General features: G+C 36.1%; 1 protein-coding gene across 4 annotated transcripts in view; it reads left to right on the top strand.

Annotated features, from left to right (window-relative positions):
• LOC127803755 (O-fucosyltransferase 39-like) overlaps nucleotides 1–19,081 on the top strand; it is a 43,677-nt gene extending 24,596 nt beyond the window's left edge. For 2 of the 4 annotated variants that reach the window (XM_052340204.1, XM_052340202.1), the window contains exons 2-11: nucleotides 9,375–9,590; nucleotides 10,554–10,616; nucleotides 10,728–10,803; nucleotides 10,949–11,019; nucleotides 11,120–11,208; nucleotides 11,307–11,510; nucleotides 16,302–16,572; nucleotides 17,052–17,279; nucleotides 17,391–17,588; nucleotides 18,572–19,081. In XM_052340204.1, coding sequence (XP_052196164.1) covers nucleotides 9,471–9,590; nucleotides 10,554–10,616; nucleotides 10,728–10,803; nucleotides 10,949–11,019; nucleotides 11,120–11,208; nucleotides 11,307–11,510; nucleotides 16,302–16,572; nucleotides 17,052–17,279; nucleotides 17,391–17,588; nucleotides 18,572–18,781 — 1,530 coding nt within the window. In that variant the 5' untranslated portion in view covers nucleotides 9,375–9,470 and the 3' untranslated portion in view covers nucleotides 18,782–19,081. Of the gene's footprint in view, nucleotides 1–9,156; nucleotides 9,297–9,374; nucleotides 9,591–10,553; nucleotides 10,617–10,727; nucleotides 10,804–10,948; nucleotides 11,020–11,119; nucleotides 11,209–11,306; nucleotides 11,511–16,301; nucleotides 16,573–17,051; nucleotides 17,280–17,390; nucleotides 17,589–18,571 lie in introns of those variants that run through there. The other 2 variants (XM_052340203.1, XM_052340205.1) reach the window with 2 other exon arrangements.
• The last annotated feature ends 5,608 nt before the right edge of the window (nucleotides 19,082–24,689 follow it).

Raw genomic sequence — 24,689 nt, 5'->3', positions numbered from 1 at the left:
TTGGCAATCATTTTTACAAATATATACGTGTGTGGAAGCCCCCAACACTCTATACACATGAAATTGTGTCTATGCTTGCTTCATGAAACCGTCACTGGAAAGAGTTTGTAAGTGCAATAACTGCACTGTGCTTGATCTTAGGGGATACAGAAACTGTAGTATATATTGAAGGCATGAGAACAGAGGAAAGCCAGGCCAAATACCAAGTTATTCAAGCTTTACTTGATAGCACTAGGGAGCTTTTCCTTGAACTTGACCCAGATTAAATCTTTTCTGTTGAAATATGGCTAGTCTATGTTTCACCAACTTCTTACTTGTTCACGAGTCTAAGCATATTTGTTGGATGCATAATCTAGCATTTCTCCAATGTTAGAAATATCCACTTGTCCTAAACAGTGTGGGTACTTGATAAATAATAAATAATGATTATCGTATTGTTTGTTATAATTAAGTGTAGGTAGTAAATGCATATTACGTGTAAAATCATATGCACAAAAACTATTTTTGAGGTGTCACTAGGTGGTTCGTCACCTAATTAGATATATTTAAATGTATCAACAGGTGATCCAAGATGCTCAAAGGAAGAGAAGAAGATTGACAATAGAAGATAGTTTTTTTAATTTCGTATTTAGAATATTCTTTCATTGTAAAGTTTGGCTTCATTAATTTATTTGAACATTGGAATACAAGATGTAAGGACCTGAATTATTAATTCAATATTTAATTTCTAGATGTTTTATCTTGACATTGTTCAATCTATACTGCGTTCTTTGCAAAACTCTTATTAGTCACCTTAATTAGAGTTGAGGGACTAAAAAGGGAAATTCATGGGTTTAAATAAAAAAAAAAAAAAAACTCCTGAATTTCCAGGATGATAAAGTGCCTAAAATAGTGGGGCGTTACAAAGTTTGTAACAAAAGAGATCAAGAAAACTCAAATAAAATTTAGTGGAAAACTCTTTAGTGTGACATGAGATGTAATGGTTTTATTGGAAGATATAGTCATTAATTAATTGAAGTGATTGACAAGCTAGAATTCTTCCTTCATCTAGTGAGATTAAGGCTTGTTGTTGTTGTATATTATTTACTTTTGGATCACACATTTGGACCATTTGAGAGTTTACGTCTGTCAAACAAACTCAAGTAATTTCTTAAATCTCTCTCTGGTTTGGTTATATTTTTGTTCACAGTTTTAACCATCATTCAGGGTTTCTTCTGTTTTGGGATTATAATGGTGTTGTTAAACTGCAAGAAGATAGGGTTCTTTGTTCCATGGTTGGAACAGGTTCTTCACATGGATAGAAATGATTACCACGGATAAGAATCCACTTCACTTATTCTCAACCATGTAGCATCACGGTCTCATGCTTAATTGCTGCGTCCATTATCAGTAATACGCCCTTTGTTGATCATATAACGTCAATTCATTTTAAATTGTGACTTTTGTAGCTCTGGAAGCGATTCAGAGGTGGTGATACACCTCAAGGACATTTGGGCTCAAGCAGAGATTACAATGTCAACATGATCCCCAAAGTATGCAGACTTCCTTGTCGTCATCATTCAATGTATTTATATCCACAAAGGAAGTCTTTGGTCTTCCATGTGCTATTTTTACCCTCTTCTTAAATCGTGTAAGCTCTAAAATTTCCGTAGTTAGAGAATTGGTCCGATTTTACAACTTGACTTGCTGAGTGAAGCTGAGCTGAGCGTCAACTGACCCAACTCGAGAGGCTAGTTTGAACAGTATAATTTTGCATAAACACAATGTAGCAGTGATTAAGAAATAAAGGGCTTTTAAAAGTTGCTAGTGGGTCAGTTGATGGATGAAAAGGTAATCAGTTACAATGATTTCTGTGCCAATTGATGCTAACCCAAAAATGAGAAATTAAAAGAACTGTGAATATCAATGATTTCTCATTTTCCCAATCAAGAATAACTATTGAGAGAAGACCACATTCAGACGCATTGGATGTTAAAGAAATAGGCAAAGTGTAAATATTTTCAGGGAGATCTGATATGTATTGTTGGTTGACCCAAGAAGGCGGCCATTCCCAGAACAACCTTTGGATTGAGTATGAGCTAATTTCTCAAATAATTTTATATAAATTTCTTGATATTTAATTTAACTTTTAAATGGTCAAGGAAATAGGAACATTAACAAAATATATACCCCACGCATCTCAATTATTAACAATTATTGCTCAGATATTAAACAACTTTAGGCCTGCTTTCAACGTCTTGAATATGTACCACAAAATCTTGATACCTGTTTATTTGCTTCGACAGTTCACGATGGCTACTGGTGCACTTGATCGTGTCCACACTGATGTCAATATCTAAATTTCAAGGCTGTAGGTAGTTTTGTCTATAACAAAGGGTGGGTGAGATGGATATTAAGATTTTCTTTTTTTTTCCCCCATAAGAATTCCAATCTAATTTTTCATAAAGCAAGTAAAGGTTAAAGCTTCCTTTGAGATAGTCATCGGTTTTAAGTTTAACCCATTCAGATATACAAAGTACCAGTTATGGATGTGGAAGCACTCAAATCTTCACTGATGGGGCTATTTGAAAAGCGCCGTGCTAGAAAATTCTTCATTTATGTGCAAGACTAGAAGAGAATGATCCAAAATCTCATGTACCAGCTCACAACCCTATCCTAGTTGACACAATGCATCTCCCAGTAGAAGTCTTCTTGCTCACCTGAACACTAACCTTGAACACTAGCAAAAAGAATACTTTTTGTTCCTAGGCCAAGGGGTTTCTCACAGTTCTGGAGTATTCAATAGCCTCAGTTGACTATATGTTCTAAGAAGTTGGAAAGGCTTGGGCTCTTCAAAGGAACAATCCTAGGTCAATTAGGTAAGATTCAGAATAAGATCATACATTTGAATGAATACCATGCATTTAGAATACCCTGTCAAGTTCAGTTTTTCTTACTCTTTGGATCTCCAAGATAATCAGAACACCTGAGAGGTGTCATTCAAATGCTTCCATTCCAGCAGTCTGGACAAGTGATTGAATCTTGATAGTAGTCTTCAAATCCTCTGCTTGTCATTCAAGGAAGTTACTGTAACCCTGTTCTGTAGGTTTGCTATCTTCCAAATTTTGCTTATTAAACCACATGCTACCTTAATTTATGTGAAGACAGTACAATTTCTCATGACTTGAAAAGACCAACAACTATGCAACTGCTAGTTTTTCATTAATTTGCCAATTCATAAAACCTAACATATATATGCACTTGTTTAAGCTCAAGTTCCTTACTTATCCTCACTGATGAAGGGTCAGTGATGAGAAATCAATGGGGGTTGCATTATTGTGAGTGAAAGTCTATGGTTCAAAGTAAAGTGCACGATTAGTACAAGGAATATTTAAAAATCAAATTGAAAAAATAAAATAAAACTAGTGCAAAGGAATTGTAATTATTATAAAAGACTGGCATAATGAATTTTTAGGTACAATTATTATATTTCGTTTTACCTCACTGTAAGACTGCCATTAGAAACTGCTAGGAGAAATTTGGTGGCCTAGTAACAGAGTCAACAAAAACTCAATTATAAGAAAACAACTAAGATTTACAAAGTGCAAGGGACCTCCCTAGAAATCGAAGGCAAAATTGCAATGATTAGGATATCAATGTTCCCCCTTGTATAAGTAACTTAGGGTACTGCTCTAAACTGGGAAATTAAAACACACACCAGACAACTTCAACCGACTGTAAAAGTAATCACTTCAAGCTGAAGTATTTATTTATATGTATATATGCAAATTTCAAAATAATGACTTACTAGCAAGACTGTTCTTCACATGCCAATATCATATTTTGTTTTTAGATTTGAACGCCACAACTTGATCGCTGGATAAGCCAAAAAGCACATGAGAAGTGGATCATGGGATGTTGCTTTGAATTCCAATGAGGTTATCCGTTTTGGAAGCTCAAACTTGTAAATTAACCTTAAATTCATTTTTGTGGCAGTATGAATCTAATCCAGCATTTAGCTGAAGTTGGTAGTCCATTATGTTGCAATGAAGATGGTGGATCTTAAATTTAGTGCTCACAATCTTACAATATTAACTCTCACGTGCAAATAGTTTCAAATCTCAGCTTTTCTTCCTTTCCCCTTTTTTTACTCAGAAAAGCATGTGATGTGAAAATTCTTTTGCTTCTTTCCACCCTGAGCTAACCGTGGTGATAATAAATAAATAAACTTGTCCTTTCAATGTCTTTCTTTGTAGTGGAATTCCTTTCAAGATAGTGCTATATTAAATTTCGAGGGACCCCATCATAAGATCCGTGCATGGTCTTCTTCCTTTTTCTATACCTGCTGCCGGTCTCCTAATTAGATAAACAGCTTCCGGTACTAACCTCCCATACCCAATTCAATTGAAGTCTGTATCTTCTGTATTCAATATCCTCCAGCCTGCTATTGTCGATATTAAAACTTTGGATTTTGTTTTGGTTTTCTTTTGTTGTGTGCGTGTCAGGGCCAGGGGCATTACCTAATTGGCCCCATATTTTTTTATTTTAGAGAATAAGTATTAGAGAGTACAATAATTTATATACACAATATCAAGAAGTTAAAAGAATAATTTTTAAAGTTGAGGGCATTGTAGAACTAAGGCAAAGGTGGATAGTAAATGTACAAAGATTGAGGTGTAACAAATGTCACCGGGCTTTAAGGATAATTTTTATCCCTCAAAACGGTGCAAAAGCTAAGGTGGCTATTCTCGAGAAAGCAACAAGATTTTTCAAAATCCATATGCACTTACGATTTTCGGGACGAAAGGAGCAGGAAGAAACAATAGACGAATCCAACAAAATAGTGGTAGTAAGAATAATCAGAATAACTAATCAATTTTGTGTCACAAGTGTAACGAAAGACTGTATTTATAGGCGAACAATGTTACTATTGAGAGGAAATCAGTACATGGGAGAGACTTATTCAAACAGATAAAAGATAAAAGGGAGGGGAAGTATGAGAAGAACTAGTCAACTGAAGACTTGTTCTGTTACGAAATTGGATTGACAACAAACCACGATTAACCAACAACTATACACGCGAACACAAAAAATTACGTAAAAATCTCAAATGGGGAAAAATCACAAGTAGAAATGATCACTAAGCAAATAATTAGTAATACAAAAGTGATATTGCAACACCCAAAATATCACTAAGTAAATATTATTACAACAAAAGTGATATAGTTACAATTAAATCCAGAGTATTGAACACTTATTTATATACTTAAAATTATTTATAGATGTACACATGAAACTATATTCTGATTAAAATATGATTCATGGGAATATTTTTTCAAATGAGATAAATTTTAATCAAAATTAAATTTGATAACATTCTAATTACAGTTAAATTAAAAGTTTCAAACTCAATCAAATTTAAATTTCAAGTCACAATTATAATATGTTCTTTTTCCAATGATCAAGACCAATTCAAACCTCGGGTAAGACCAGATTAAAATAAGTTTTGTAGAGAAAAAAGAAAGCCAATAAAAAGGTTGCAATGTGTGCACTAGTTTGCGAGACCCAATTCTCTCCTAGCTTTTATAAGGTTATATAGACATAGTAAATACAAAAGGAAAAATAAATATTTATATCCAATCAACGTGGAATTGAAGAAATTATAAATCATTTGAAATATCACTTAATTTACAACAAAAAGAGACAATTGTGTACCTTTACTCGTTTGTAGTTCTGCCCTAAAGCCGGGAAGGAATTATGTAATAGTGACAGCTCTTCTTCATAATTTTTCATGAATCTATTGAAAGCTATAGAGTGTGGAGTTGGCTGCTGCCAAATGATTTCTATTTTATTATAGGGGAGGTCTCTGTTATTTACAGAAACACAAGAGTACTTAGTGTCTTTTCACAAAATCTCAAAAGTGTCAGGTGAAATATACCTAAGAAACAACAATATCCTTGACGCTAAAGCAAGGATAATTAGTAATTCATGAGAACGAATCCCTTCCCCTTCTCCCATCTTTTTTGCCCTCTTCCAAATTGGTATTGTGATAGAACAATGTACATTTTCTCTTGAATGGTACTACAAGAGCTAAAATTACTAAATATACATGAGCTTAAATTACTAAATATATATATATATATATATCTTATAAAAATATTTTATATTCTGCATATATTCTATATATCTCAAGATATATGATTACTACATTATATAGAGATACTATATATAAGTCATACCTTAACAAGATATTTATAATTATTATATTATAGATATAATATATACAAATCATATCTTAATTCTCTCTCTCAAACTGAAATATAGATGTTGAACATGCCTAACAAAGTGTGTATATAACTCATATGAAGACGTTTGAGAGACTTAAGTAGTATTTGTTAAAATAAGCAAGACAAGGGAGTATCAAGATAAGGTCGGAATAGTTTTTCGAACAAGATATATAATAGTTAAGATAAAGTTGGGAAGTATTCTAAAATTTTTATCAAACTGTTTGTTAAATTTTTTGGAATACATTAGAGGATACATAAGTCATTTTTTTCTTATATGTAGGGACTAATATATGCTTATCTTGAGGGGAATGAGAGATATGCATATCTTGAAAAATCAAGATAAGAAGTCGTTAATAATTTTTTTAAGAATGGTCAGATAACCTTAATAAACATGTTAAAAATGATAGAAATTCAGAATGCATCTTATATCTTAATTTTTTCACTTCATATCTTAATTAACAAATGTTCACTTAGTGAAAAAATTAACTAACTAGTTATGAGAACCCTCAAATATTGTGACTCCCCATAAAGCAGTTTTTCTTTGATTAAGTGACATTTAATTTTAATAAGTTTGATTCTTTTATTGAACATGAGATTAGAGACAATATGTATTGCAATCTGATTATCACACATTAACTGTATAGATTTGATATGAATTACTTCTAACTCTCCATTACAATGTGCGAGTTCATATGAATCATTATATTAATTTTTGAATCATTACTTCCATCCATATCAAGTTTTAATTTGAATCATTATATTAATTTTGACTTCTAGTTTGAGAAGTAAGTGATCTCAAACGTATATAAATTTTTTTTAATATATTTCAAGATCAGACAGTGATGGATGGTTAATGTTGAGTAAAGTTCAATGAGTAAATAGTTATATTTTTAAAATTCAGTGAGTGTATGTTAAATTAATTTTCATCACGTCAGATTTCGTTAGCTACATCAGATTTCGTTAGTATTTTTCGTTTGTAATAGTTGATGGAGTTATAACGAGTGATGGATGGTTAATGCTGAGTAAAGTTCAGTGAGTGAGTAATTAATTATAATTTAAAATTTAATAAGTAAATAATTATAATTTTAAAGTTAAACGAGTGATTATTAATTTTACCCTTAATTTTTACTTAAAATTTGATGAGTAACAATTTATTTTTTTACTTCATCAAAAGACTAGATTGTTAGCGATGCCTATTTTCTCGACTAAAAAGTGATGAGAACTTTAATTTGTATTGAATACTGACTATCGGAACTTCTCGACTAATGGACTTGAGGTGTGAATAATGGGGATTGAAATTTTGTTTACCACGTTAGCAAAAGGCGTTGAATTAAGTCAATTTTTGACCCAAAGAAAAACACGAATACCAAATTGAACAGTGAGGTATACTTTGAAGTACAAAATAGACCTTTTGACCTAAACTATATTTATTACATATGGTAGAGTGAGTACTAAGGTGGGCTCCAATTTTAGTGTGGTACAAATTTTGAGAGTTTCAATGTGTGTTTCTTTGCTAGCTAGCCGCTATGACATGTGACTTATTTTGGAGTAGCTAGTAGAGACACCGCCAATCTTACTAATTTTCATTAAATTAGGTCTGTTCTCATTTAAAAAGATTAAATTTGTGTCGAGCTTAAAATTATAGATTTCATTGCAGTTAAATTTGATTATATTTTCATAAAACTATAATTAACTTGATCCAGAAATACCCCTTTTAAAAAAACAAAAGAAAAAAAGCATGAAAGTGAGTAAAATAATGTTGAAAATAGTGGTGAGCGATGGTTGCTTTGGGACTATCAATCAATCAATAATAGAGGTTGGTAAGGGCAATGATTTTGAATTAAAAAAATAAAAAAAAAGGTAAAACTGAATTTTCAGTCCAAACTTCAATTAATTGGGGGTAGGGCTTCTTTATTATAGTTTTTTTAGATCAAATTTTAAGCCTCGTATTTCAAATTAATTAAATTCAATTGTCTAATCCAAATCCAAATCCAAACCTTTGTCCTTCCTCCTTGATGGACCCAGCCAGGCAGCGTACGTAAACCGCGAGCGGATCCGATCGGATCGGATCGGATCCGATCGGGTCTCACATTCAGCATCCATCCCCCGTGAGCTCGGGGTTCGATGAAATCAAATCTTTACGGGACACGACAAAAGCGACTGTCGGTGCAAATCCCATTCCTTCACATTTCACACCTCTTCTCATCAAACCCACACACACAAACCATTAAAACGTTTCTGTACTTTCTTTCTTTTTCTTTCTTCCTTCCTTAGTCAGTCACCACAGCATAAAACTTATCTTTTTACAATCACAGTGGTGGCAATAGAATCAATCATTAAAGTAACAGTTAATTAATTAACTAAAACCCTAAATAAAATAAAATTCTTGCAGTTCTACTACAAAGTCGGTAAATAAATAAGACTCCAACTTAAAAAAGCAAAAGAAAGAAAGGAAGAAAGGAAAGAAAGAAAGAAAGAAATTCCAAAGGGTATCGTCATCACCCATCATCATGAATAGAGAGAGAGAGAGAGGGGGCGGGGGGGGGGGGGGAGATGGGAATGTATTGGATTCGGGACACGTGGCGGATGTAGGGCCACCCCAGCACCATAAAATTTAACCGTTAGGGACAGCACATGACATGGGGAAGCGGGCCACCACCAGCCAGACGTTCATCCGTCCGTTCATCGAGAATCAAAGCAAAATGGAAAGGCTAGTGACTCGCTCACTTGAGACTTGCTAACTCACTCGTACAATTAAAAGGAAACAAAAATACAAGAAAGCAAATCAATTCGACGCAGCTGTTGTTGCTTGTAATTGCGTGCGTGCTTGCTTGTGTTGTGTTTATTAATTAATTTATTTATTTATTTATATTTGAGGGTTTCTTTTCTGGAGTAAGTCACGTGAATTTGTTTTGCTTTTGGTGATTGATGGTGATGATGGGTTGTGGCCTTTACTATGTTGTTGTTGGTGGTGGTGTTATTGCAGATGTGAGGGAACTGGAGCCATAGGCCATAGCTGTACACAGGAAGGCAGGAAACCCTTTCCCTTTCTCTCTCCTCCATTAATACTCCTCTCTCTCTCTCTCTCTCTCTCTCTCTCTCTCTCTCATCTTCATCTTCATCTTCTTTTTCCTCCTCCGCTAGGCTCATTTATATTCTCGGAAACCAAGGCCTGATAAAACCACCGCCACCGCCACCGCCGGTATGAGGCAGAGCCACCGCAATCACGGAGGAGCTCTGCTGGGGGTCTTGGTGCTGCTGCTTCCAGTTTGGTTGCCAAGTCTTTTCGCTCCACTCAGCCACGCCTCTCCCTCCCTTTTCTCGGTATTGTTCCGTTTTCCGCATCATATCGCGGCTTTAGATTTTGTGTTTGTTTAGACATGTGCATTTCCTTTATGCTGTGTTCTTTGCCTTTTTGTTATTCTGTTGCCGAAAGCCCTTTTCCTCTCTTCCTGTATCTGTTTGTTGGAAATTCCTGATCTAGATTTCTTTTTTTTTTTTTTTTTTCTGTTCGTTTTGCTCTAAGGTTGCTGATCTTCATTTCTGGACTACCGTTTTCCAAGGAAAAAAATTAAAAAATCCGTTGGAATTTGTTGGTCCCATTACGGCTTTAGTTGTAATTTCATGGATATGGATTTGTTTGAAAATTAACTGAAGAACTGTATGAGGAGGTTTCAGTTTCACATACTTTTTTGTGGATTCCCGAAAATAGCAATCGTGGATAAGTTGTATTCTAGTTAAAAAATGGCAGGGCGGGACTAATATGAGTGGATTCACTTGCTTTCTGATTGTTAAACAGGCAGATCATTTTCTCAAATCTAAGTATTGCCTTTCTCTGATTTGGATATACTTGTGCTATGTTTTATGGAAACTATGATAAAGGTTGTGCACAATTTAACTGTTGTAGCACTGACTTTATAGTTTATGGCTTTGGTGAGTTAGTTCTATTCGCCTGAACCAGTGGATGTCTTATCTTATGCGGTGAGGCAGTGGAGGTACACTGCACATGGGATCTCTGAAGCAATTATGGAGTCACTCTATTATAATGAATATAAATAAGACTCTTAATTTTAGTTTTTTCTTCCCTTTCTTTTTTGCTTGTGATCCCCAACTTGAATTTGCATTCGGTTAATTCTATTGAGCATTCAAGGTTAAGGTGACTCATGTGCTCTACACTTGCTTGTATCCGCACTACTACAAGTCTCTGGCGTATATGTAGCGGAATTGATATTATTTTGTTATGAGATATGTGCTAATTATAACATTGTGACCTAACTGCATTGCCAGGAAATCAATGCTCCAAAACCTAGGCACTTGCGTTTACTCAAGTGTGCTTTACAACGTGAAAATGTGAGTATTGAGTATGAGTTGCCTGAATCGCTTCCCTGTATTCTTGTGATAAATTGTTTGCAATTAGCTCAGCTGTCCATCTTCACGTCTATTTTACTTGTCCAATCACAGGGAAAACAATCTGATCTCTGGACTCCTTTGGCTGATCAAGGATGGAAGCCATGTGTGGACTCTTCGAACCTCCTCTGTGAGTGTTAAGACATAGAACAAGCACATAATTTTTTATTGCAAACAAATTTCCTTGAGGCTTGAATGTGTATGATTCGCATGATCTATTTGTTGATGTGTGTGCCTTTAGTTTGTCTAATGGATTCATAATTTAATTCAATCAGACCTACCACACAAGTCAGAAGGATACATCCAAGTGTTCCTTGATGGAGGGTTGAACCAGCAGCGAATGGGGGTGGGAACATGAAGATCTAAATAATTTTTTTGTTGTTGCTTACTTTTAAGAGAAGCAAGTCGTGATTAACCCTTTTTTAATCTTCTTTATTTGGGAACAGATTTGTGATGCAGTTGCTGTTGCTAAGATTCTGAATGCAACTTTAGTGATACCACATCTTGAAGTGAATCCTGTGTGGCAGGATTCAAGGTCTTTCTCACACAATTCATGTGTTCTTCTGATTTTGTTCATCTTTCTCACATAATTCACACAGTCGCACTTTTTCATTTTTGGCTACTTTCATGCAGCTCTTTTATGGATATCTTTGATGTGGATCACTTCATTGACGTCTTGAAGAATGATGTTTCTATAGTTAAAGAGCTGCCTGAAGAATTCTCTTGGAGCACGAGGGAATATTATTCCACAGCAATTCGAGACACCAGAATTAAAACAGCTCCTGTCCATGCATCAGCTAACTGGTATTTAGAGAATGTCTTGCCCGTCTTGCAGAGGTCAGTATATTCCTGCTCCTTTTTTTTTATTATAAATTGACTTGTTCTTTGAAGTCTTGGATTATCTTTGTCAATTAATTTGAATAAAGTACTTGTTGCATTGATAGAAGAACAGTCTTCCAGTTTCCTAAACTTCATGGTTCCTTGCAGAAGTAACTTGCTTTTTTTAAAAAAAATAAAAAAAATACTATTAACTAGTTGGACATTTTTAAGATTCTTGTGCATTTTTAATGTGAATGAAAAAGATTGTCATTTGTCAGCCAAGATTCTATATTGAAAGAATAACCTCAGGGTAATTTTGGATTGTCAGTTAATTTTACTTGTTTGAATTGATGATGGGAAATTTGACCAAATTGTTTATATATTTAGTTGAATAAAATTGACCAGAACAACTTGAACTATTGTTTACTCTTTGGAGGTTAGGTAATTTCTCTTTATAATTGCTATAATACTAGCATGCCTCTTGGATGTAAGCCTAAGAAAAAATTGCATTTTGTATGCCTTTATTTTAGTGGATTGATGAAATGTTTATACTTGCTCCTGGCATGAATGTCTGAAGCAATACATGCAGTAGCATTCATTGAAATTCTATTTGTTTGCGAAATAGCATGCGAACAGCAATGTTTAGAGCTGTTATTGATAAATACAAACAATAATCTTCTACGGTTCCACTTCAAGTCTTGGTCTTAATTACTTGGGATTGGCTGTATGGATCCATTTGACCATTTTGGTCTATTGAAACCAATTTTACCAATAAAATCTGAGGCAACGCTGTCCTAACAGGCATCTGTCTTACCATCTCTCTCTCTCTTATCTTCTTTTTTCTTGGCCATCCTCAATGTTGAAAGAATCAAACTCTGTAAGCACATTAGTTGATACCATCTTAAAAGGCTTCTCATTTTGTATCGGTTTCTGCCACCTGTAATGCACATTGGAGAAAGATTGTATATTTGAAAGAAATGGAAGGAAAAAAGAGAAAGAATATTGTGAAGGCTATTTGTTTTATTTTTTTTAAATCCTCTTGGATCCTTGTAATCTTGCACAATCAAATTTCTTTTGTTTCATTCATCCAAAATTTCTAACCTTTTGTGTTATATAAGATGTGTGAAACAAAATTTACCTTCATGAGACCTAGGGTTAGAACATGGGGCAATGACATGTTCAGCTTGACACTCATGTTTTCAAAATCTTTTTATACTCCTTATGGAAAACCAGAAGCCTCTTCTTCCCCCCTCCTTTTTGATTTATCTGTCACGCCCCAATTCCGGAGGTCGTGACCGACACTACCTCCTAAGAAGCCATAGACTCCAATAGGGAATAGTAGGCCTTACAATATATCATTTACCATCTATTATTTTAAATATTCCGAGTTAACTATGAAAATTACCATAACTTTTATTTCGGAATTTAAGTGCCCACTAGCCTGTAGTCATCATCTGGTTACATTGTCCAAAATTAATTAGAACACAAAAGAAAGGAACATTAATTTTCCCATACACAAGTCTAGTGAAGTGTGGTGAATGTGCTGTAGCCCGAAGCGTGTCTAGGGTATATGCAGTTAGAATCACCTACCACAATTCTTACTGTCAGAATTGATGCCAATCTACAAATCTGAAAATGTTAAAGGGGTAAGTCTATCACTGACTTAGTGAGAGGTAAAGAGCATTATAATGAGGGAAATATAGAATCAATGCATCAAAAGATAAATTATTATGCCAAGTAATAAACGCGCACAATGAATAAACGTGCACATATAGGAGTAAATAAGTTAGAACCGGAATTCAAGTATTCCATTAACTTAGGGGCGAAATGACTCTCACGCACAAAATCCACTTCGGTGGAACCACTCTCGCTTGATTTGAACATGATGGCAGAACCACTCACGCCAATAAGGGCGGACCAATTCTCATCCTAATGGATACGTGGTGCACCAATGTCGAGCTTTTATTGTAGTTAGCAATACAGGGTTCTAACTAGTTATTCCCTTTAAGACACATTTTGTGCTATCATTTAGTATTAAAAGTGTCGGTGGAACCACTCTCACTTGATTTGAACATGATGGCAGAACCACTCACGCCAATAAGGGCGGACCAATTCTCATCATAGTGGATACGTGGTGCACCAATGTCGAGCTTTTATTGTAGTTAGCAATACAGGGTTCTAACTAGTTATTCCCTTTTAAGACACATTTTGTGCTATCATTTAGTATTAAAAGTGTCGGTGGAACCACTCTCGCTTGATTTGAACATGATGGCAGGACCACTCACGCCAATAAGGGCGGACCAATTCTCATCCTAATGGATACGTGGTGCACCAATGTCGAGCTTTTATTGTAGTTAGCAATACAGGGTTCTAACTAGTTATTCCCTTTAAGACACATTTTGTGCTATCATTTAGTATTAAAAGTGTCACATGCAGTGTATTAGATATTAGTATCAACATGCACAAATTAAGGCATCATGGATTATAATTTTTCCCAAATGCAAATCAGAGGAAATTAAATCAGCTATAAGTGTCAACATACATAGATCAGGAAACATGGATTCTATTAGAGTTGGCAAATGGGTTGGGTGGCCCATCGGCTCGCCTCCCAACCCAGCCCAATTCGATACTGTAGCAAACGGGCTGGGCAGGGCCAGTGCTTTATGGCTTGCGGCCCGGCCCAGCTCGGCTTGGCTCGCCTTGGCCCGTTTATTAAGGGCCATAGGGCTGTGCCAGGCCCCCATTTCCCATTGCTCAGCCCACCTTCCTCGCGGGCCAAATTTGAGCCTGCCCATGAAATGGGTTGGCCAAGTGGGAGGCGGGCTGGGCTGGGCCAGCCAGCCCGTGTTCCAACTCTAGATTCTATTTCCCCAAATTTAATTTAAAGAAATGTCATTGTGATAGTATATCAAGAATACAAGGATGATTAGCAATATGAATGCAGCAAATGCCACTATAATACAAATTATACCCACTCACAGTGTTATATTAGATTCGATATTTTCCTCAGTTGCCTCTTGGCTGGGTCGCGTCAAAATTACTTAACAAAATATTTATAGTAACATGAGAATTGACTAAAAAAAAGGTACAAGAACTAAAATATTCCCAATGATCTAAAACATCTATCCTAACTAACCAACGGACCACGGATGGAACGAGCAATAAGAGAAACGGGACGGGGTGAATATAATTCTAATGTTGGGCTTTTAAGAAAATTGGTTGGGCTTTAATGAAACATGAGGATTAAGCTTTACCAATTAAATTTTGGATTTTTGAAAATAAACTGGGGCCCAATTGTAATAAAATGGGGCTTGACCCAAACTGGGTTTGATTTAGCTATCAGATTAAAATAGGGATTTAACCATTGGATTTGGTTAACCAAGGATAATATACATCTATTTAGGAAGTAATTAGACAAGATATATCATAAGATAATCTAAATAAATCAGAAATTAGAAAAAAGGGAATACATATGCTAATCTCAATAATATGTATTAAATCAGGATTTGGATAACCATTGGAATTGGCTATCCCAATTATCCTTTATGAATTTGGGCATTAAATAAATCTGAATTGAATTAAATCAGGAATTGGATAACCATTGGAATTGGCTATCCCAATTATCCTTTGTCAATTTGGGATTTCAATAATATGGAATAACTTGGAGCAAATCAGGTGCAGCCTATCCATGGATTGGATTAGGCTTGCACCCACCAACCAAAGACCCTAAATTAATTTTAAGGTTTGGAAGTTTGGCAGCCAAGCTGTGCACGTGGGTGCATGAGTGGTGGGGGGTGGTTGGCCGGCGATGGTGACTTCTGACCACTGTCTTTGGAGTGGCCCAGCCATGGCCGATTGTTACTTGGGGCTTTGGTCGACAGGGGTTAGGGAAGGGGGTTCCAGCAAAACAGAGAGGTGAAGTTAGGTTTCCATTGCGAGGAAGAAGAAGAAGAAGAAGAAGCAAAGGAGAAGCAAGATCAGATATGGCACCTGAGAGTCCATCCAAGACAAGACCGAACTGAGGGGGGGGAGCAGGGGGGAAATCAAAGCCACGAACCAAGATACCAGCAATCTTGGCCATGGCGCAACCCCACCTAGAAATCAAAATCGATGGAATGGTAGTACAGGCCATTTTCTCACTTGCGAATCTTGGCCACCCATAGCACTGAAGAAGAAGGAGAGAGAGAGAGAGAGAGAGAGAGTGCAGAAGATATAAATCTGTGAGGGGAAGAGACGTTGCTGCCATGGAAGGAAGGCACATGATTATCACCAATTCTCGGTTGTGAATGGAGGATGAGAAGGGGAAGTTCCAGGCGGCTGTTACAGAGAGGAGAGATGGAGCTTGGAGCCCTAGGGCTCTCTTTGCCTCATGGGCTAGGCTCCTCTTGGTTCTTCTCAATAATCAGGCCCAAAAATCGGGCCTTACATTATCATTATAGTTTTGATAGGTATAAGGAACTCTTGCTTTCCTCATACTTGATCCCACACATAAATTCTGAATCATTGATTCCCAAAGGTGGACAGGATTACAGTTTACTCTAAAGTTCGCAAATATTGCTGTCTTGTAGTAGGCGAGAATGATATTTAAATGGTAGTACGAACTCTTCCTTGAAACCCACAACACAGGTAAGCATTTTAGCCAGTTTCTTAAAACTTTGGCGAATTTTGAACTTGTACTAATTATGTTTTCTTTTGTACATGTAATAATTTTAGCATATATATTTAGGTAACATGATTATTTATTCTGCAGTTGTTTTAAGTTGATTGACCTCTTTATCTACATATTTATGTACTCACTCAATGTTCCAGTTATGGTATAGCTGCCATTGCACCATTTTCTCACCGGCTAGCATTTGACAACCTGCCAATGGACATCCAACGCCTACGTTGTAAAGTTAACTTTAAAGCACTTATATTTGTGCCCCATGTTAGAGCTCTGGGAGATGCTCTTGTCAGTCGCCTTCGGTATCCGCATGGCCATCATGAGGGGCTTGATACCAATTATTTGAGAGAGGTTACTGAGGCAAAAGAGAAACAAGGACCAATGAAATTTGTTGCGGTACACCTTCGGTTTGACAAGGTATGCATGTCCTCATGTTTGCATGAAATATTGAGGATTCTGACAATACTTTATACTGAGATTCTCTAGAGCAGAGAAAAAAGTAATCAACTTTGATATCCTGCCTGGTGTGCTTTGTCAATGTTTCAGTTTTAACTTTCAAGACACTTGTGTTTGGCCAGCTTCATTACTGATAGCCTAGTGCTATGCAACTGTGTTTTCTGTACACCCATACATTGTCTTCATCTTCCATACAGTATGTACACACGAGATAACAGTAAATTGGTGGTGGTGCAATTTGTTTTGCACTTAAGAAATTCTGGGCGGTCATTGAAAATTATTAGCATATAAATATTTGCTTGATTTTCTGTTTTCACGCTCCGTCAAATATTGATAATCATTATTAAAACTTCATGTTACCTTGTCTGCCTTCATTTTGGTTGAATTCTCTGTTGTGAAGGATTTTTCCTTCATGAATTCTTAACCTGGCTGTGACACAGGATATGGCGGCTCATTCAGCCTGTGATTTTGGAGGAGGTAAAGCTGAAAAATTGGCTCTGGCTAAGTACAGACAAGTGATTTGGCAGGGAAGGGTCCTGAACTCTCAATTCACTGATGAGGAGCTGAGGAGTCAGGGCCGTTGTCCTTTGACTCCTGAAGAAATTGGATTGCTTCTAGCAGCTCTAGGCTTTGACAACACCACTCGTCTTTATCTTGCCTCCCACAAGGTTTACATCTAACTACTCTCTTTAGTTGCTAATGAAATTTGACACCAATTGAAAGTAATAGTAGTGCCCTTGTTTAAATTCCTATATTGTTGATGTGGCCTTTTTGACTAGGTATATGGTGGTGAGGCTAGAATCTCATCATTAAGACGATTGTTTCCACTTATGGAAGATAAAAAGAGCCTTACCTCTAAAGAAGAAAGGGTCCATATTAAAGGCAAGGCTTCTCTATTAGCTGCAGTTGATTACTATGTCAGCATGCACAGCGATGTCTTTGTTTCTGCATCTCCAGGGAACATGCACAATGCAATGGTAAGCTATTTGTGTTTGTATTTGAAAGACATTTCCATTTCAATGAATGTGCTGGCAACATGGTTTGCAATGACACTTCTAGTGCGTGAATTTACCCAAATATTTGATGCTAATGACACTCATCAACATGCTAATGGGTAGACTCTAAAGAAAGTCCATGCTTGGGGAGAATCCAAACAATTGGTTGTTTTTTGAGTTTGATGCTGCAAGTGACAAACTGAAGTTGGGTGTGGCTTTGGAAATATAGAGAATGTGATTGGTGCAATTCCCCAAAAATATAAAAGACCTTGGACGATTTTAAGCATTAAGCCGTATTACACAATTTATTTTCTTTGGATTCCAGTCCTTCGTTCTTAAGGTGAGGGGTAACAGAATTTTCGGTTACTTAGACAATTGGGTATAATCCTAACAAACATTTGGTAATAGAATAGGCTTACATCTCTTGTTTACTCAAGACTATTTAAATACCTTTGGAACTCTTGGGATTGGATATGAGATAGGTGTTTGACATGTTTGACATGGCGTGTAAGAGAATTTTCATGAAAATGTGCATAAAACTAAAGTGCTTGTGATACAATGGTCTGATTATTTTACTGTTAGGGCTAGGCCTTTTTGGTGTGCGGTTGATCTTTACATAAAATTATATAAGTATATGTACATATTATATAGTTGGAAGGATACACAAATCTATTATTTTATGCGTAAAAAGATGTATTTTAGTATATATCTACAAGTTTACCTCAAATAACCAACAATTTGCGTTTAGTAGTATGAAATTTAGCTTTATTCTTGTATCCTTGGATGTGAGACATTTTGACACATCAGTAGCGGACACTTGTATGAAGTATATAATAGCATATATAATTAATTATCAGAACAAGTTTGACTTATCTGAAGGAAAAAAAATGGAGGGGGGTTTGCAATGGTTGTTTAAACTTATAATCTTCTTTTAGGAAAATTCTAATGCTGTTTGAATTTAACAGGTGGGACACCGAACGTATGAGAATCTGAAGACTATTCGCCCAACCATGACATTGTTGGGGCCACTCTTTTTAAACAAGAGCATGAATTGGCCAGAATTTCAACAAGCGGTGGTGGAAGGCCACGAGAACAGACAAGGGCATATCAGGGTTAGGAAGCCCAAACAGTCAATCTACACATACCCAGCTCCCGACTGCATGTGCCATGCTTAAAGGCAAAATCCTCCCGGATTGTGTGTTCGCGCCTTAGTAGGTATATCTAATGATTCAAACTGCTACTATTGTTTGTGTTGTAAAACCTGAATAAGATGCAACAACCCCTTTACTGTGGAGGTGGTGGGTGTTGTGTAGAAAGGGAGTAGTCATCGCGAGTTGTGTATCCAAAATACCAGTTATGAATAGCCAGCATTTCTAGACAGTTGTGTGTTGTATAATATCATTCAAATTGTCAAAATTTGTTGTTAGGCACGGCCTATCAAAGCTGGATATACAATCACTGTATCTTGAGTTTCATCTTTTGTTTAGCTTAATGATCAGCTATACTGATGAGCACAGGAGAAATCGAACACTTTTATCATTGTTCCCTTTAAAAACCTTGGATTTGAAGGACAGAATCAGAGATATAATAGCTTTATAGTCGTTTGGAATTGAAACTCATTGATGCTCAGCACTTGGAATTAGTAGAAAGTGCACTGAAGTGCCCTAAACAGCTCCCCTTTTTCTTCTTTTGCTCTGGATGAAAGGGTGAGTTTGAAACACTGAGTCAAAAGGGTATCCGTGTGCAAAAGGCATAGCGTCTGCCGCCCCACCTACGATGTTAAGTTCAGTGAGGCTTGTTTAAACCAGCTCGTGCTGCAGAGAGGTGCTATGCAAGGAATTAGTAGTACTCCTGTGGCAATTGTAGTAGTGTTATTAGTTTTCTTTATTTTGTAAATTTGGATAATATATGGTGGGAGATTATTAAGTCTAAAATGAACTCAAATTGATCCTCGTGGTGATTTAATAAAGAATCATGTTAGATGTATAATTATTTTGTACATCTTGAGTTCTTGAGTTACATAAAGAGGTATTATGACTAAAATAACCTGCGCCTCACATGCGCCTCATGATGAGTTTTTTTTGTCATTAGTATACTTTTATGTAACCTAAGGAGTACACAAAGGTGTACTAATAGCATTTTTCTTTAATAAATTTAAAATTTAATATGCATACCAGGAGTTTTTTTTATTAAATTTAAAAATTAGAATAAAACATAAAGGTCCAAACAGACAAGCAAACCACAAAGGGTCTCGAAGACCCTATCGAGTGAAAGGACTCCTGAATTTGCTGCTATGGTACTTTAATAAATTTAAAAATTGATATGCATATCAAGTGTAACCCAAGCACAAAATCCATTTACAAAACCCATAAGGGACAAGTCCAAAAATTAGAATAAAACATAAGAGCCCAAACAATCAAGAAAGTCACAAAGGCCAGGTGACCCTATCGAGTGAAAGAACTCTAAGAGACCCAAAGGGAGACCTAGAGGGAGACTAGGAGACCCTGAGGGGGAGTCTCTTGAGCGGCATTCCCAAAACATAAAATCGCAAACCAATATTCAAAATTTTCTCCTAAAAATTTATAACAAGTGAGGATTATTTGAAACAATCCTAATATCGATATATCAAGGATTGTTATAACTTTCTAAGAGTTTCATCTATAAGTCGAGAATGATCCTTCCTCCCAAGTAAGTCATTTTTTACTAGTCTAAGAGCTTTGTGCTTCTTTTTTCAATCTTGAAGAACCTGATTTAAATATCAGATTGTTTGCATGGGGAATGCCCTGCACCTTTTAATGGTCTCATTTTTGTAGAATTCTTGAGGCTTGAAGACTAATCTGTGGGCATATAAATTCTATTATTGTGTTTGAGCAATAACAATTGTCGCCATTTGTAAAAAGTCAATAAAAAATCCAAAGCACACAAAACTTAAGAATAGTTCACACAAGATCTCATGTAGTTGGGATAGGCAGAGCAAAGAAGAACATGACAACAAGAGTCCCATGAACCCTCAAAGTCTAAGAGAGACCTTATAAGAGACTTTCTTGCAGACTGTCCCATTGAGTGAATATGAAACCCTTTGAAAACAACATGAGATCTTGCATAGAGTTATGCGCCACGGTTCACTACCATGAATTTTGTTAAACCATGCAAAAGATGGATAGAACGACCCCTATACTTGAGATCTTGCAGAAAACCTAGAGGGAAGTCTTGCGAGAGACCTTGAGAGAGAATCTCTAACATGAGAATCTACCCCACTTGGAGGCTCATCAAGAGAGAGGTGTCTTTCGAACCCAGTTCAGCCTAGGGAGGTTATTGTAGTTGTAGGTAGAGACGAGGTAGGGGTAGCACGACCCCAAAAAGAAAAATATCAAAAAATTGTGGAGAATATAATTGTAAAAGAGGATCGGGGTCCTATCAAGAATCAACCTAGAAGATAACATGAGGTTGATAATCAATCTATATTTAGTGCTTGAGAAGCAACAAACATGAAAAAAAATTATTGAAAAAGTGTAAGAGTATAAGAAGTTGGTAATAATAGAAGAAGATCAACACAAGAAGAAGATTCTTTTCACCCGTGAAATTATGGAGAAACCTCTCTTCTTGAAATTTAAAATATCCTAGCTCACCGCCAATTCAAGTAAAGACAATCTCTATGATCACATCTAAAATTATAAGTCAATGATGCTATTACATGGATGAGAAGATGCCATCATATATCGAGCTTTTTCTTTAACCATGATTTACTGTGCATGCACATGGTTCAATGGCTTGGCAAAAATGTTTATCTCATCTTTCAAGCAATTGCGAAGAGAATTTATCAGGACCTTCATAATCAATGGTCAAATGAAGAAAGATTCCATTTACTTGCTTAGCATTCGATAAAGCAGTAAGGAAACTCATTGACAATATGTAAACAAATTTAGAAACACAATGTTGGAAATTCAAGACTTGTAGGTAGGTGTGTCAGTTGCTACAATGCTCCTAGGAACAAAGACAGTACCACTGCAAGAACCCCTCGCTCTAGATCAACCTGCATCTTTGCCATATTTGTTTATTTGAGCTAACAAATACGTTTTGCAAGTTGAGATAATGTGACTAGTTAGAGGAAATGAAGAAAAAGACAAAATAAAAAAAAGAAAGAAAGAGATGTTGATAAAGGAACGAGCAAAAGGAAAGAGAAGTCTAAAAAAATCTAATGGCCTTTCAAAACTTAAATTCGAAAGATATACCTAGCTCACAAAGCCAATGTCGGCTATTCTAGCAATTATTGAAGGATCGAGTCTCATCAAATTTCCCAAGAAAATTGATAGACCTTTAGGGAGAAAAAGGATACTTTATGCGAATTCCACGGTGTTCACAACCACTCCATTTACAAACGCTGTAAATTGATGAATCAAATAAAGGCTTTGATTAGAGAAGAGAAACTAGGAAGATTTGTGGACATCAAGGCTTGGAAAATGAAACAAACAAATCACCTCGAAGATAGTAAGAACAATCCAAGGCAGAAAGAAAACGCCTAAAGGCTAAGATAGATAACTAAAAGATAGAAGAATTTCCTACTAATCTAAAGGAAAAACAAATAAGGGGTCCGAGGAGCACAATTCACCACTTAAATGTTCGAGCCTTCAAGAAGCCAAGTCTTCTTTGGCAAAGGCCCATGAAGGAATTTGTGGGGACCCTTGACACTTTAGGGAATTATAACAAGAAAAACTTGTAACATTTTAGAGTTACATTTGACGAAATACACATATGGTGGTGCAAGTAAAATTAATTTTTTTTACGTGCATCAACTATACACAGCAAAAGCAATAAATACACACCATACACAGCTTGAATATTTAAGTAACACATTTCATCACATGAAATACAATAAATAAATACTTGAAGTCCGATGTTAGGTTGGGGTATAGAAACAGTTTCTGTACTGAGACTAATTCTACCTCACGTTATAGTGGGCCTAGGTTGTCCACACCTAGTGTACAGTCTGGTACTGTTTCAGCCGTCTCTTCTCATGCTAGACTAAAGATCATGTATCACTAGCACTCGTGTCTTGATTTCTTGCGTGATGTTCATGCCCAATTAATTTAACAGAAGCACAATAGAAATGGATAAAAGAAGTAGAGAATAATAGCAGCTCTAAGCAGTAAAAATGCTTCTGTAATTTCCTTTAATTTCATGTCCCAATTGCTCGCCGATTCACCCCACCACCTTTACCAATTTGCTGACACGTGGACAACACTACCTTCAGTTGGGACGGTGCGAGAGTCGACTACTGCGGCAGTCGACTCCTCAAGTTGGGCAGTTAACTCTCTTGCTGAATCCGGAAGATTATGCATCCTAATCCACTAACCCTTAGCAACTGGATACTCGAGACACATTGGGTGATTAGTGCTGATACCAGACACAACATTATATTGTATGTGACTTTTTAGATTCACTATCTGCTAGCAATCAGATAGCACCAAAATCCATTTTGGCACCAGCTAACACCTTGAGCCATCACAAGAATCTCTTGGTGATGATCCGAGAGGCTTTGGATAGAGCCTAGGTATGGTCCAAGGAAATATAGAAGACAATAAAGTCTAACTTTAAGTGAGCCTATTACAGTTGACGATTACTGTGTACTATAATCATTCCATCACCTAACATCCCAACTGAGCGAGAGTCATAGAGTGATAAACTCACAAACTTAATAACTATATGTATGATCTTATCAGTGTGACTAGATGACATCTTAGAAAATACATTTCCCAATAATCTATCTACCATAACCAGGGACTATCCTGTCAAACTAGCAGTAGACCACATAAGACGTTCACTTCATCAATAATAACGAGGGTGATGGATTCTATTCCCAACACTAGTCTCCATACACCAGTAATACGGAATCACATAGATGAACCTCCCCACCTTACAACTGAATGGTTAGACGCATTAGCAAATTCCACACACCAATATAAAAAATAACCGTACCGGTTCAAATCTAAGAATTAGCTTCACTATCACAACTTAAACGACTTGACAATTATTCACAATACCATGTGATAGAATTGAGCTGATGTGATATCCACCAAGAGGGGGGGTGAATTGGTAAGTAAAAAAAATTTTTTTTGGAAAGTGAAAGTATTTATTTTTTTTTGTAAAGAGGAATAATGATGTGGTCTTATTGAAGATTACACAAAGTCAAAAGTGCAACGATGCAAGCTTAAAGGAGAAAGTATGAAGAGCAGTGAAGACACAGATTTATAGTGGTTCAGCCTTCCAAGCTTAATCCACTACCTTAGTTATCCACTAAGGATTTTTAAAACCAATATCACTATCAACCCCCTACTCAATATGAGTAGGTCCTCTAGTCCTTGACTAGGCAATGTACAACCTCCCAATTTAATGGGCCCTCTAGCTACTGCTAGGAAGAAATACAGACAATGAATTAGAGAGGCTAAGAGTACAACTCTTAGTTACAGATTTCTCTCTTTAAATAAATAAACGAGGCTTAAAAGAAATAGAACAGTATATATCAAAGCCTCTTAAATGAGAGTACAGAGAGAAAAGAAGTAAAAATCGATGTAACAGTGAAGGCACGATCGTTCAAGATATTCAATAGTTTCTCAACAGCCTTTAATGCATCTTCAACCACCTATTTATAGTTGATGGTGGGTATGTTTGAAATTTGGACCGTTGTGGGTGGTTGGCGAGCATTTAATGCACCAAAAACTAGCCGTTGTAAAATCTGAGAAACAAAATAGTCGACAGAAGAAAAGATTAGTCAACTATTTTTACAAGTAAAACTAAGAATAGTCGACAGACATATACTGATAGTCGACTATTTTTAATACAAAAATCCAATAGTCGACAGACATACTTGAATAGTCGACAGTTGCTGAAATGTGAAGAAATTTTTGAATTTCATGAACAAAAATAGTCGACAGATCAAAAGGCATAGTCGACTATTTTTACTCAATAGTCGACAGATGTTAAAATAGTCGACAGATACTTAAATAGTCGACAGAACAATAAAAACAGTCGACTATTTTGAAACATAGTCAACAGAATAAACCTGATAGTCGACTATTCTTTTAG

The sequence above is a fragment of the Diospyros lotus genome, chromosome 6, assembly GCF_014633365.1.
Source record: "Diospyros lotus cultivar Yz01 chromosome 6, ASM1463336v1, whole genome shotgun sequence".
NCBI lineage: Eukaryota > Viridiplantae > Streptophyta > Magnoliopsida > Ericales > Ebenaceae > Diospyros > Diospyros lotus.
Note: the sequence above shows the minus strand (reverse complement) of the source record. Positions and strands in the feature narration are given on the sequence as shown.